The sequence below is a fragment of the Rhea pennata genome, chromosome 26 (genome assembly GCF_028389875.1).
Source record: "Rhea pennata isolate bPtePen1 chromosome 26, bPtePen1.pri, whole genome shotgun sequence".
Classification (NCBI taxonomy): domain Eukaryota; kingdom Metazoa; phylum Chordata; class Aves; order Rheiformes; family Rheidae; genus Rhea; species Rhea pennata.
Window position 1 is genome coordinate 5901018 of NC_084688.1, and position 15242 is coordinate 5916259.

Here is a 15242-nt window from a genome sequence, read left to right on the forward strand (position 1 = left end):
TCTCATCAAGATACCAGCCTTAAATATGAATGAAAATTAGTTGTTCAAACTTTACAAGTAGAAAGATTTAGCATATCATCTCATGCATCTACACTGCCAATTTTACTCTTGCATGCAGCTGGTATTTCATTAGCGCTTGCTGGTTTCAGCCCTCTGATTTGGGATGCTGCAGCTGTTCGTGTTTTCACACACTTTGTCTTCACATTGTACCATCTCCTGAAGAGCTTTCTCTGTATCCAGTTGTCCAGCTGTAGCTTTTGGTAAGGTCATCTGGAGCGCACACCAAAGAGTAGTACGTACTTTACGTGTTGCTATGCTCATCTCTTTAATTGCCAAAGCAAGAGCAAAAACATCTGCAGGGAGGAAAGAGTGTTGTATCTTTATTACATAGCTAACCAGAAACACTATCTGAAATTAATTCATCCTGGCAATTCTAAAAAGAACAAAACTTTTTAGGCCCCTTTCAGTGTTGTTTCTCTTTCATTCTAGGGCTGTAGCTGTTGAATCTAGGAAAATGGTGACTTTTAGGCTCTAATACAAAAAGGCAGGTACATGGAATTTAGGTACTTACTTTGTTAAAGCTCCTACTTAGCAGTCATCTAGTATCAGGAGTACCTAAAGCCTTATAGTCACCTTTGTTTTTGAAAGTATTCCATGTACCACGCACTAGAGGCTCTACGCTCCTCCCCTGTGTGAACTCATTGCTCAGTGTTCATACCAACCCCTTCAGATCCATAAACTGGATCCTTTACCCATCTTGCCTAAGGAATTACTCAGGCAAGACAGGTGAAGGAATAGCTAGTTCACGGCATTTTACTACAGCATATAGATCAGGCTTTGCATAAAATGTGGCAGAAAGCATTGCTTTAGAATGAAAAGAAGCAGAGGTGGTACAGTGGTCCATTTACTCAACAGTTCAGTGCTTACAGCACTCAATGCACATACAAAGCTTTTGATTTTGATTCTAGCCTGTGTGAGGAAATAAATTTGATACCCTCTTCTAGGCACCAAAATTTTCAGTGAGAACTTGCATGTTATTTTGGGATAGGAGCACACTCACTCCCAGTACAGCTGGTTCACGCTGCGTAACATTACGCACTGGGTTGCACACAGGTTTCTGCACCAAGGTTTGTGGAATCCAGATGATTAGATCACAGGAATGGTGCCTATTGACTGTTGCCTAGAAGAACCTAAGAAACAAGTGATGCTTATATAAACCAGCATTTCGAAGTTGCAAGATAATGATTAGTAGTTGGCCCACTACCAGGTAACAAGGAGAAACCTCACAGGAAGAAAGAAGAGTGCTTTAAAGTTTTTGGCCGAATACAGTGCCTGAGGATTACAAACATTAAAAAGGTCTTTCTTCCTCTCAAAAGATGATCTGTAATATCTAGATCCTTCTGAGAGACCTCAAACATTGAATATAGCAATCCCAAACAGAGGTAAGGTCACAATAGCTCTGAAAGCTGCACTGAAAGGCTTGAATAGTTGTTCTAGGTGACAGAAGACACCTAGTAAATCGTTTTTCTCATCACGATTTCCTCCAGAACTTCATTTATTAGGTTGTCAAAACCATTTACAGGTAACTGCCAGGTATCTGGTACAGTTCTGCAAGTCCAGCGTGCAACAGCAGAATTTTTCAGACACACATTGTGCAAGACCACAGATACGGGCTGACTCAGATACATCTGCTTTCTATTGAAGTAACGACGACAGTGGGGGAGCTGGAAGAAGAGAAGACCATGGCTCCAGTAAGAATTTTGTTTAAATCAAACTTCCTAGAACAGAGGCCACAGTAGGTAGGTTCTACTTTGATAAGGTACTTAATATCATATCAGATGGAATAGAAAGGTGCTGTAGAAACAAGGTTGGGCCGGGGGGGAGACCTCTCTTCAAAAGCAAAACAAGGTAAAGCAAAACTAACTCCCCCCATATAACAGCAAGGAAGCTCCCGTCACAGAAGGGAGATGCACAGCTTCAGGCATTTGCCTCAAGGCTTTTCCAGACTTGCAGAGAGTATTAGTTACTACCTCAGCCCTACCACAAATATTCCACTGTTCTGAAAAGTCTCCCCAGTTCCCATGATAGGCTAACACACCTTAGATACAGCTGTTATGGAGGATGAGAGGTAGATGAAGGAAGGACAACTCTTCTAGTTTGTTATTGTCTTAAGTAATCACATTCCTTTGTCCAAAGCTCACTTCTTCATCTTCTCTTCCTTCAGCAGTGGGACCAGAGGAAAGATCTCAAGGACTGACAGGTAGTCTTTTCCATAGTACTTACTTAAACAGCTTACTGACTTGGGTAAGGAACAGCGCTAAAGCCCATGCTAATTATTTTGCGGGACTTAACAATCAAATACTCCATTCTTAACAAGTAACTTGATCTTCAAAGTAAACAGAAAAAACACTACAAGATTGTCAAGAGGTGAAAAGAAAAATTGCTACAGTATCTCTTTTGAAGTAAACTGAGAATGACAGAATTGCATGATGGGACATCTGAAAGGATTAAGACAATCCATCTAATTCAGCTGCAGAAAGAAAGGCAGGAAAGGAAGAGCACAGAAGAGTCTCAGAAGTGTAACAAAGCTTCCCCCGTAAAGCCATATACCAGAGCATTACAGACAGCATGACTTTATTCTGATTCACATCCTAGGAATAAAGAGAGAAGGGTATCTGCTATTCTGCCTGTATAATAGTGAAAGATAAAGCTGAATTTTCTGCATATTTTAGATACCATAAAAACATTCCAACAAATAACATTTGTATATCCATCCACAATGTGATTTTTATTTTATGACAATCTATGAGAGAAATGCTTAAAGGAGAAATCCATGTGTAACTCAAGGCCAGCTTAGTCTTTTTTTACAGATCAGCATCGAGATACCAAGCAAATTCCACAAAGAAATACAGAGTAGAGAAGTGATGGCAAAAGGAGTATGGGGAGCAGGAAGAATAAGGACATAACAGCTTGATGTCATCTCCAATAGCAAACTGCACTACAAAAAAAAAAAAAAAAAAAAAAAAAAACAGAAAAAAACCACCCTCACCTCACTAACTTTCTGTTACTTTCTGGTTTTTTTATGGGATAAATGATTTAACCAATTTGTCTCATGTTTAATGTTTACAGTACCCTCTCAAAACCATTATCTAAAAACCATGCCGTCTATCTTTCTCAAAGCTTTAGACATGGATAAATTAAGACCACAATACAAAAAAGAAAGTATCTTATTACAGACTTGCAGTATATGCAGAATTTTTCTGTTACCTAAAAAGGGTATGTAAGCATAGTTATACCTCTGTCATCTTGGCACCTGGGAGCTCCTTGCCTTCGTCGATTTGAAGCATTTACAATTTCATCTTTTCTACGTGACTGCACTACGTGAATTACCTCTAGATGTTTGTCAAGAGCAGTAGAAATGTTAGCATGAAGGGGAGAACTGCGAAGGCGTTCCATTTTTCCCAGTAAAGTCACAACCTAATGAACATTTTAAATCTGTTACAAGAATTCACATTGTACTCATCTAGACTTTAATGCAAATTAACTACATCACAAAGAAAAGATTAACAATAACAGTTATATTCTTTTGGGAACAGTATATGAATTTGTACTTTGAAACAGTTAAAATTCTTACCTAGGATTTCAACTTCTTCAAAATAGAAGTTGTACAAAACCTGAGTGTGCCACAACAACACTGATACACTTTTAAGCTAAAATATCCAAATATCAGGATACCTAACTTATTGGCTAATAATGGATATATATGAGTCTGAGACAACTCTGTAATAGGAGGTGGTTCCAAGACAATGTGCACTAATCTAAATAAAGGTTGCCCTGATCCTGCCTTCCATCAGCATTCCTGCAATTACCTGGGGTGAAAGCCACATAACGCCTGTCTAATTTTTACCCAGATGAGCTCCCTGCACTAGTGCAAAGAGAAGGGCAATACAAGAGCACAGCAGTCTCAATTCAGACTGGCTAAAGCAGCTGTGGAACCATAGCTACAGGCTGACTTTCAGAATGGATAGTCAATGCTAAAGGAGCTCTTTCAGAGAATACCAAGCACTAGAACTCCAAAATCATTCAATTTTATTCAGTCCACTTGGTCTTTTCCTGTCTTATTTCATAGCTTAAAATAGGCACATTACTATGAATTCCCCTTGGCCAGCAATTCCCAAACCATTGCCCACAGATTATTTAAGACCTGTGAGGAAGTCTGATAATTAATGGTCATCCACCTATACAGAAGCCCAATGATTAATGGTCATCCACAGGTTTAAAAGAGAGAAAGGCTGGGAGCACAGTGCAATTTGCTGATCTATCCCTGCACCAGAACATAATTGCAGGTTTTCCTAGGAAAAAGATATTATGTTTGTAACTGTGAGAAAGTATACATATATATGGCACCTGAGTATACAGTATAAACTATATATATATAACAATGGCACCTGAGCTAATGGAATTCGTCCAACTTGCCCCAAGTATCCTCAGAGCAGGCTGTAGGTCAAAAAAATTACTTGGGCAATAGCATCTAGAATAGCAGAACACAGCAGCCTGCTTGCCACTAGCTTTTCTGGTTATCAGGCTCAGGATAGAAAGCAATTGAGAGCTGCCTCCAGCTACCAGAACTATCCTGCTCTCCCTTTTATCTGGGAAAAAAACACCTGCAGGCAGGAATAAACTACACCTTACTGTTACAGCAGCAACAACCAGCAGACTCAAAAAGTGGTAAGACGTCATATTGTTACGGAAGCTGAGAGGTTAAAAAAAAAAGACTGGAGGAAGTGGGCAGAATTTCACATGAACAACTGAGAAATCAGTCACTAGGATAAGGAATGAAAGTAGGTTAAATTGTTTGAAAGTAATTAGACTTGTTTCTGAAGAAAGGGGCAATGCCAGAGTGGGATAGTAGGACTATGTTAGTAAGTGAAATGAGCTAAGATAAACCTGATAGTCATTTTGCAGACTTAATATATCCAGATGTTCTTGTGTTCAGAGCCACACAAGGACAAGTTCTGCAAGATCTGATTTTCAGGCACCACAACCTCTTCCAAAGGGATCGACAGTCCTGAGTTAAGTGCTTGCATTCTTTATACTAAGCCTGGGCAAAGTGCTAGATGTCTAAAAGCAAAATTCACAAAAGCCAGCAAAGCTGGGATCCTTAAACAATCCAACAAGAACCACTAAAGGCTTAATCCTTCTCTTTCTAAATCTCTCAGGTTTTTCAGAAGTTTCTTAGATTACAGGGGAAACTTCTTAACACTATTACTTGGAGGCCTGTAAAAAATAGTGTAGAAAGTGTAGAGGCCTAAATATGAAACTTCAGCCTATCAATACCCCCTTCACTACATTCTCTGCTCAGCTGTATGAACAAAACCAGGCAGATTTCAGCAGTCAGTAAGCAGGCACAGCTCCACAGCTCATTTCACCTGTGCAAAAGCAGTACGAAAGGCTAGCTGCTACTTCCTACCACTGGCTTGGGAGCAGGTAAGCACAGGCATGCTACCAGTTCCTCCCAGAGCTAGCACCTGTCACAAAAACAGCTGCTGCTTCTACTCCCACATCCCCCTAGCAGTGGCAAGCCTTGGTGACCATGCCTTCAGCCCACACTTCTCTCCCTTCTGCAACACAAGGAACCACACTTCAGCCTCTCAGCCACAGAATAGCAAAACTGGATTCCTACTATTCTGCTGGCAGCACAGAACTAGCTCTGCTTATGCTCACCATCTCCCTTGCAGAATTCAGTGCAGGTTGCTGCCTCACAAAGATGAATGACATCTCACACCGGCAGCACGACTTGGTTAGAGCGCTGCATGCAGTTCAAGGAACAACAGTCATGTTTGCCTACAGATTGTGACAGTTTAGCTTAAGAAGCAAACTAATTACATGGAAATTCAGGCTGATATTGCATCACATAACCATCCTGCATTGACAAATACATCCCAGAGCTGTGCAGGCAGTTAGTCAACTGGATTCTGGCATTGCATGTACATTCTTACACTAGATTATATAGCCCCCTAGCATGTATGTACATTAATGTACTCAACTGCTCAGTGGGTTACCTCCTAACAGCAGCAGTGAACCTGGAGGCGTAAAAATTCTAACAGAACTGCTGAAAAACTACCCCCTATATACCCATATGAGGCTATTTTGGCAGCAGCTGCTCTGCTATCTTATTGTATACACAGTACTCTTAAGATCAACATGCTAAATTCAATAGATTTTTTAATCCTTCTACAACTCACTCTGGCTTGTTCACGTAGCTGATCCACAATTAAGCGGTCAACTCTTGAAGGGTTTGATGTCAGCCTTGGGATTGGAGTGTTGTTAGAACTAGAAACCTTTTTCCCTGGGTAGTTCTTAGCAAGAGCTGATTCAGTCTGCAGGAAAACAGAAGAATAACTCTCTAAAAATCTAAGTTTGGAAACTGTTTTACTACAGAAACAAGAAGAAATATCAGATACATGATTTTTTCCATGAATTGGATTTTCCCTTAGGGTTTTGGGATTTTTTAAAGAGTAGATAAACGTGGATTTAGCCATGTGGGATTTAACCAGTTAGTAATACAACAACCTGCTTTATGTGGACAACCGCTTTACTTGAAGCAATTTAAATAAAGTATTTAATGTCAGGATAATGTGTTTCAAAACTGCTGTATCATCCGACATTCTACATTAATTTTGTCTGTAAATAAAATGGAGGCAAGTTAGAATTACAAAGCAAGAACAAATGAGCAAACAGATGTGAACATTATTCATTAAATTAAAAGTGTTTAAGTCAGCAATTGACCTAAATTTTGTATGTATTAGTCAAGAAACTGTGGAGTTCTTTTTTCCAATCAAACAGTAGTCACCAGAAAATTGTTTTGAAATCTGACCGTAAGATTTCAAATTTCGGCATGATCTTATTCACTCCAATTTCTTCTGTCACTCTGAAACAACCTACTTAGCTAAAACTGTTGTAAGGTTACATTTCTTAGATTTTTCTGTGGTGGTCCAGTTAAGTTTGTAACCTAATCTTCTCCAAACCTTCTGTTCTCCAGCCTCACTGTAATTGTCTGCACGCACATGTCAACTCTTCCACTTTGGCATTTTTCTATGCCAAGTATAGATATCAAACTCTCCTCCTTAAGTCAAACTCCTTCTCCCTCCAACCACTCTACTCAGAGCAACCACCAGCTTTTGATAGGATTTAAGGTAAATTTTAGCCAATGCGTTTCCTATTTTCCAATCATAATGAAGTTTCTTTGAGTGGACTGGCACAGCAGAGCTATTCTCAAGTAATTTTTGGTTGGACTTCCTTCATAGAAAGTGATAGCTCCAGATAGTTTTTTTGAAGTTCAATACCAGCTTGAACTGGCAAAAATGAAGACAGCTTTTACATTCACCAAAGAGACCCTGAGAGTTATGCTTATTTTAAAAAAAAGAAAAAAAAAATCAAATTAAGCAAGCACTTCATACAGAATTCTCTGAGTAGTTTTAGTTTAACAATGTCTTAATATTACTATTTTTCAGCCTAATATATATCTTAACATCTGAGGGTAACAGCTGAAGGTCTGAACAACTGATTGAAAGAGCCAGAAGGGTAGGGTATAAGAATTTTAATTAATTCTTAAAATGATTAAAGTTTAGTCCTATATCAAAACATATTTTATGGATTTGCTTTCAAAATTTCCAGATGGAGAATTTATTTCACGTGTGTTAAAAAAAGTGTAACATGATTTTGGTAGTGGTGGAACATGCCCCCCTCTCCACCCCAACACAAACAGAGGTTGAGAAAGCCACTGAATTCCCGCTTTAAGTGCAATATTCAATATAACATTAACTATGCTACCAACCAGGCTGCAAACTTTACAACCTTAGCAACAGAAGTAAATTATTTTCTCTTCAATGTTCCATTAAGTATTTCAACTTTAAACTCGCAGCAGTGAGTACTACCCATGTTCTCTAACTGGTCTGGACTTTGATGAGATCTAAATCAGTTTTGTAATACGGCATGCTAAGATTATTAGTTTATTTTTTACCTTCTTTCTTTCTTTCTCCAAAGCTCTCCACTGTTCATGACATTCTTCTAGTCTAACATATAACTCACTGGCAAGCCCACTACGAGTTTTAACTGGTCTTTGAAATCCAAACGCTGGTACAAAACCGGAAAGTGAACTGTCACCATACATCATATCATTAAAATAAGGATAGAAGTGAGTTAAATCATTATAGGAAAACAAGCCGTAAGATTCCATCAAAGGCACAACTGAATGGCCAAATGAACGGGCTGATCTCAAGGGGAATCCATTTGAGCCAAGCTGCTGATTAGGTCTCAAGTCACCCATCATGTAATTGTTGGAAAAGCTTGAAACCTGTGGACGAGTCACACGATTGACAGCATTACTGTCTCCACTTCCCTGTCTGAGGTTAAACTGACCCTGAGACTCCATTAAATCTTGGTATGTGCTCTGCAGTAACCCATCTGTAGGTTTTTGTTCTTCTTCCAGATTATAATGTCCACTCTGTGGCTTCAACTGGAAACAGTGTTTGTTTACATTTTCAGTGATCTCAAACTGTTGAGCTGAATAATTTTCACAGAATCCATTTGGCTGCTTTAATTTCTTGTCACTTACAGACTCAAAGAGATTCTCTTCTCCAGTCTTAACTAGTGATTCCACATAAGCAGCAGACTGAGCTCGATCTGCTGCATTATAACCAAACTCAAAACCAGAAAAAAATGAAGGATTATCTTGGCAGCACTTGTGAAATAAATTACTATTTAAAGGGAAATTTGAAGATGACAACTGAAAAAAATCATTTGAATGACTGAAACCCTTTGAAAGGGTAGATAAATGATTATTCAGTTTCACTAAAGGACTTGGATTCTGAAATGGGACAGAAGCACTGGTTTTAGTTTGAATGTTCATCCAAGTTGGCCTTACATTAGTACCTGCTGAAGTGTTTGCTGAGTTTGGTAATAATGTAAGTGATTTACAGTAGTCAGAATTCTGTAGATCAGACTTGGAAAACTGTTGCTTTTCTACATTTGCACAATCACTATTCCCTGAACAAGCTGTAAGAGATTTTAGTCCATACTCTGATTTTTGCCCAAACTCTGCACAGAATGAAGGTTTATTTGCAAATTGTTTTTCTGACAGAAGTCCTCCAGCCTTGGAAAATGTAAAGTTTTGCTGATCTGGAATTATATCTTCCATTTTCTTCTGAGTTCCTGGTTTAACTTGAAATAACTTAGTATAGGTTTCTGTGTCCACAGAGGGTGCCTCAGTTGTTCCATTTACCAACTTTTTATTTTCTTGGAGACTACAATTGCTACTCTTGCTAGGCTTTGCTTTATTTGGATGAGAATATTCAGTATACCTACTATAATCTGCATTTTCATTATATCTGTGAAATTGCGGAAGAAATGTTTCTGCCTGCTTTTGCTGTACCTGCACATCTGCACCTTTGGGACATACTTTCTCTCTCCCGTAAGAGTAGGCATCAGCTCCCGAGTCTTTGATTACTTCTGAAAACCCAACCTGAGGCGTAAAGGTGTTTTTAACATATGGATAGTTCTGTAACACGGGTGCTGTCTTAACACTCTCATTAGTCTGCACGTTGTAACAGGTGGCATGATCATTCCGAGAAGTGTATAACCACTGCTCTTCAAAGTCTGTGCCATTAAACCCATGATAACATTCATCTACTTTCTGTTGGGATGCAAGATTACCACTCTGCAAGTACTGTTTTTCAGCAGGTGTGGATTCACTAGTATAAAAAACCTGTTGTGAGACAGGTGCTACAACTGGTCTTTTAGTTTCTGACAACAAGTCATGGTGGTCTGGGATTCTGGTTGTGTTCACAGGCCATACTGACTTCAAGTTGGAAGAACAACTCCTTGAAAAAACAAGAAATACATGATTAGAATTTTCTGTGCTATTTCTCCTCCATTTCCAGACAAATGTAGAAAGAGGTTTAAGAACTCTGTTCTCCCTCAACCCCATCTCGATACCCCAAAAATGTCTTATCCAAACCTCTATCTGCTACTGTCATCTGTTCAAAGTTACCAGCACATTTGTATCCTAGTTAAAGTTAACACAGAACCCTCACCACCAGTCAGGGAAAGCAGTGAACAGATTAAACAGTGAAATCACACCTAGAACTCATTACAACGATAGCCACATTTAGCAGTACTGAAAACAGAAATCCAGTCTTAACTGACTAGAACAAATGAATTATTAGTAAGTGATCTTTCAGTCAAGACTGATTCTCTCTGAAGCTCTCTTTCACTTGAGCCATACAACTTCAGGGTACATACATAAATCACCAGAACTGTTTGGGCAAGACAGAACCTACCGTGTAAAGTCACTACAACCATTAGATGGTTTCTTCTGGCTCGAGGATGTAGGCATAAGTTTGACACTTAGACATGCATACACTGCTTTGGTAGCGCTAGTATCAGGATATATTCATTCTTCGTGGAATTCTTCCCTCCTTCCAGTTCAGAAAAGAGCAAAAGAGTGTAGTTTCCCATTTTGTATTTTCTGAGAATTTAAATGAATCAAGAAAGAAACCCGAAGTCTCAAGACAATCTTTACCTAAAAAATTAGCCCAAGGCATATATCCAATGAGACTTATTTGAATATTCATTTCTAGAACGTCTTGTGAACAAAAACTGTTTATAAAACTTTTTTACAAAAAGTTCTGCAAAGTTCAGAGCACAAAAAGCTACCAAGCAATTTGAATACTTGGACAAAAGTCTTTCACGTATCATATGAAAGTGAGGGGAATGTTATTTAAAGAGAATGTCAGTAGAGCCTGCATGACAAGATACTCACCCATCAGCAAAATATGGCTGAGATTTATCTTGTTCTTCCAAGATGTTAGACACAAGTCCATATAAATCCGTTTCACTACCATAATCATTCCTTTCAGGCTGAATCCTGAAAACAATTACTTTCATTATTTAAGCTAAAATTAAGTCAATCAAAAAAAAAAAAAAAAAAAAAAAAAAAAAAAAAGGCCACCCATTCCTTCAACATAAAAGCTCTTTCTCCATCAAAAATGAGTACCTGGACTTTACATTAAGCTGAGAACCAGCAGACTGCTTATCATCTCCATATATAGACCATGGTGCATATAAAAGGGAAGAGTCCACAGGTGCAGAATATTCTGATGTTGAGAGGGGAGAATTGTAGGTCTGAGGTAGGTCTACACTATCTTCATTCTACATTTTAGATACAATAAAATTATTGATAGTAATATTTATCACATCAAATTGTCATTTCATTATACAAGGTTGTAACTGGGATCATCCTTGGGAGTAACCAGATTAAGAAGGACATACTTTTTGATAAAATACTACAGGTAACTTCTGCTATTGACTACTGCTCAGTGTAGCTAAGCATAGGAATATAAATGTCAGTCCATGTCAACCTAAAACCTCTGCACCACTTTGTAGTAGATGATTACTAAGTAGATAATTACTAATAGGAATCAGGAGACATTTTTTCAAACCATTACAGATTATTTAAGTCACAAAGCCATCTTGGAGCCAATTCATTTCTAGAGGAAGGGTCTTTCTACTCAGTTTAAGTAAAAAAGGAGCAAATGCTTGTTTGGTATTACCAAACCTTTATTAGGTATGTTTTCTTAGCTCTTTGGGAATGAAAAAAAAAATTACTAGTGCTTGGAAAATTCACAGGGTTAAATTTAAGACCAAATGTACGTGAGATGTGCCCCTCTATGGAACAAAACACTCTAGCAGCTATAGGAAGTGATGCACAAAGTTCCAGATTGCCTTTTGCCTGACTATGGAAAAGTCCCTCTACTTCATGTTTCAGTTTTCCATGTCTGTAAGATACTTCTGTGACCAAAAAGCAGCCCAGTTGCTGGACTGAATACAGACGAATAAAGTCACAAGTCTCCTATAGGGTAAGTAATGGATCCTGAAGGCACTGGGGAAGGGGTTTTATTATTTTGAATTTTTCACTTCAGTGAAAGTATATGGCTATTAATGCCAAAATGTAGAGATCTAACGTACTTAACTCTCTTGACATTTTCTACTGGTCAGACTGAGAAGACTCCTGTTCAGCAGACTAGTTTCTATGAGCAGAACGTTTGGATTCTGAATTTATGGTATGCCATAGAAATATCTGCTCAATACCCAGGTTCCTCCTTTTCACCAACTTCTCAGTTTTCCTGAACAATCATTTACTCCACTCCTTTTTCTAGAAAGGTTTTGGCTAACAGAAAAAAGCAATAACATAGCCAAATACTACCTAATCACCACATTCCTTCATCTCTCAAGTTCTGCAACAGCTCATACTATCTCTGAATCTTTTTTAAAAAGCAGCTTCTGTTACAGCTTCCCTCTGAGTCTAACCCTCTCCGTTTTTTTTTTTTTTTTGATTTGACTGTTCCTTTAAATCACAACCTCTTAATTTTCCTGTTATGACTCTCCTATTTTCCCTACTCTTAATCGTTTTCACTCCTCACACAGCCACATCAGACTACTTCACTTTATTCTCTCCAGGTCAACGCAGTATACAATTTCAACTTCTACCTTTCAGCTACAGATCTATCTTCTTTCAACCTGCTTCCCCATGCTGGCCCTAACTAGTCCTACATTTTAAAATGACAATGTTTAAGTCTTGTATGGCTCACTCTCAGCTAAACATAACTGAAGTCTTGATTTCTCCTCCCACACTTTATTTATTTATTTATTTATTTTGCTCCACATATTCTCTCACACTGGTCAATGCTACCTCTTACCCATTTGTCAGCTTTCTACACAAACACCTGTGTCTTCTGTTACTGTTCCTCACAAAAATATGAAAAGTTCAATCTGAACTGATCTATTGTCCTTCCCTCTTTCAATTAGTGTGAGCCCCACTTCTGCTGTGATGTTCACAATGAACCAGTCACTAAACTGAGAGAAAAAGTGCACAATAAACAAAGCAGAAGGCTTAAGATCATAAACCATGAAAGTTATCAGACAAAGGAGAGTAAGCCCATCAGTACTGCGAAGTATTTTCAAACAGAAATATCTTTTAAGGGAGCTTTTTTAAAACATTTGAGTATAGCAGTGATGAGAGTAAGAATTTTTTGATTGATCAGAAATAAGATGATGTTGTACAAAAAGTGATCTATACGACTTTAGACAAGGTAAATAAGGAAATGGAAGGTAAGAGACACAATAGATGAACAATCTTTATTGTGAATGTATTAAAAAAACCTGTCCTTCTTAATTAATATTACCTTGGAGATTTAGATTACTTATTACGAGTAAATCAAACATAGCTATTGTATTCTCTAGTATAAGCAATTGTATTAGAAACAGTTTTTGATTGCTGTGTTTACAAAGAACCCAAACACTTAGAAATATTAAAAAAAAAATCTCATTTATAATCAACTGAACCTGTGATTTGTAGCAATCATATAATGAGCCAGAGCCTGTCATTACACTACTGAACACATCAGTCAGCCTCCCGACGGTTTCTGTGCTACTCCAGCAGCGACTGCCACCTCTGAATGCAACTTTAGGCTATGTAAGACAAGGAAAAAAAAAAAAAAAAAAAAAAAAAAAACAGGTAAAGGACATAATTATACATAGACCTGAGAATTTCATATTTTGTAACAATATTAGCTTCTTGAACTCTTAAATTCACTTGTAGATTTTGCTCATCTGAGCTTTTAGAGAATTAGTTCAACATATTGACATTATAACACTTTCATATTTAGTCTTAGCTAAAGGACTAATCCACCAAAACACACGGAATTTCATGAAGTGTTTAAAGATAAAGGAGATGCAGAGTAAGAGGAAATCTGCATTATCTGCATTACATTAGGTATCTAAGTTTTGGAGCAGCCAAAACACAACAGAAGAATACCAGATTATGTAAGTGGGCACTAATGTTATCCTTTTCACTAACAGCAGCAGCAGAGGAGTCACTTGGCCATTACTGTATTAAAAGACACCTCTTGTCAGTAACTATCATTTTATCATTGCCCTTATTATGTATCTTATATTACATGAATGCAGACATGCAGAAAGACTTTCATATTTCAGGAGCTATAGTTTTACCATAACACACAATAGCCACTACTGTGCAAGTCAAGACCATTCTGTAACTACAGAAAATACAATATTCACTAACACCCCCCCCCAGCACATACACACCCTCCCCTCCACCAACCAACCTGAAAGTCTTCAGGAATAGGTGGCTAGTGGAAGAAAGGGATTGGGGGGGGGAGTCAAAAGCATCTCTTTCTCCCCTTTTTCCTAAGGTTGATGCACACAAAAATTGAAAATTAAAATAAAACTGACTAGCTAAAAAGAATAGGAAAGTTATTTGTATGTTTAAAATATTACAGCTGCACCTCATTTGAAGTTATTATCAAATTTAGGAAAAGTTGAAATTTCACATTAGGGTTCCAAAATGAAAGAACTATAAACAGGTTATAAGCCGTACAAAATTAACTGATCACCCTTATTATTGCCTTGTGTGAAACATCAGCATAGAGCACATGCATGTTTTTTTAAGTACTCTTCTCTAAAAAGATACTCTTCTATAGCTACAGTAGGAAGAAAACAGACTCTGCATCTAATGTTTGCAGTCCATAGCCTGATCTTCCTTCTAGTTTACACAACAGTTATACTGATGTATTTTAACACAGTAATTTCTTCATATACACATTCTATAGATATACAAACATGCAAAGACAGAATTCATTGTTGTGGAGTACATTTTTTTTTCACATGTATCACTTATGCTGTATTTTCTCCTTATGAACAGCCTTGTTCAGTAAGGACACCCAATGTTTACTACCCACTTGGACAGTTTGCACTCTTAAACAGTGAGGAAACACAGACACATGGTGAATTTGTGACCTTCCCTGCCAAACATACTCATTTTAGTAAAATTAGAATTTCACAGCACATTTTCCAAATGCTTTCAAAGTCCTCCCAAGCCTCAGGAACCTGCTTCACAGCACCCCATGTCACAGGACAGGCTCAGATCGAGACAGCAGCCCCACATGTTCTCAGTGAGGGCACCAGCCTCGTAGCCTTCAAACCTCGACTTTCTGAGATGATACTAAGAGAAGCACTAAACGTGAGGCAAGAGCCACACACTCAGCAGCAGCAAGAGCCTGCGAAGCCTGGCCAACCCTCTGCCCCACGCATATACCGGCGCCCAGGCAAAGCTCGGGCCCCGGGAGAGCTCCAGTCGCCCGCTGGGCTGTCGACATGACGAG

The 15242-nt window shown here is 38.3% G+C and overlaps 1 protein-coding gene across 1 annotated transcript; it reads right to left on the bottom strand.

Annotated features, from left to right (window-relative positions):
- Positions 1–129: 129 nt before the first annotated feature.
- MEIOC (meiosis specific with coiled-coil domain) lies at positions 130–13461 on the bottom strand. Its single transcript, XM_062595375.1, has 7 exons — positions 13405–13461; positions 11057–11211; positions 10823–10927; positions 8024–9881; positions 6246–6380; positions 3297–3477; positions 130–353 (listed from the first exon to the last, which is right to left on the bottom strand). The coding sequence occupies exons 1-7, from the start codon at positions 13444–13446 to the stop codon at positions 130–132; spliced, it is 2700 nt and encodes an 899-aa protein (XP_062451359.1). The 5' UTR covers positions 13447–13461.
- Positions 13462–15242: the final 1781 nt, after the last annotated feature.

What these genes read in the sequence shown, in the direction of transcription:
- MEIOC (XM_062595375.1), bottom strand. Translation starts at nt 13,446, where the DNA reads ATGACAGGCTCTGGCTCATTATATGATTGCTACAAATCACAG. An exon ending in CAGCCATATTTTGCTGATGG is followed by an intron (nt 9,882 to 10,822) that starts GTGAGTATCTTG and finishes TGTTTTTTCAAG; the next exon opens with GAGTTGTTCTTCCAACTTGA. An exon ending in TGGAGAAAGAAAGAAAGAAG is followed by an intron (nt 6,381 to 8,023) that starts GTAAAAAATAAA and finishes GTTTTCCTGCAG; the next exon opens with ACTGAATCAGCTCTTGCTAA.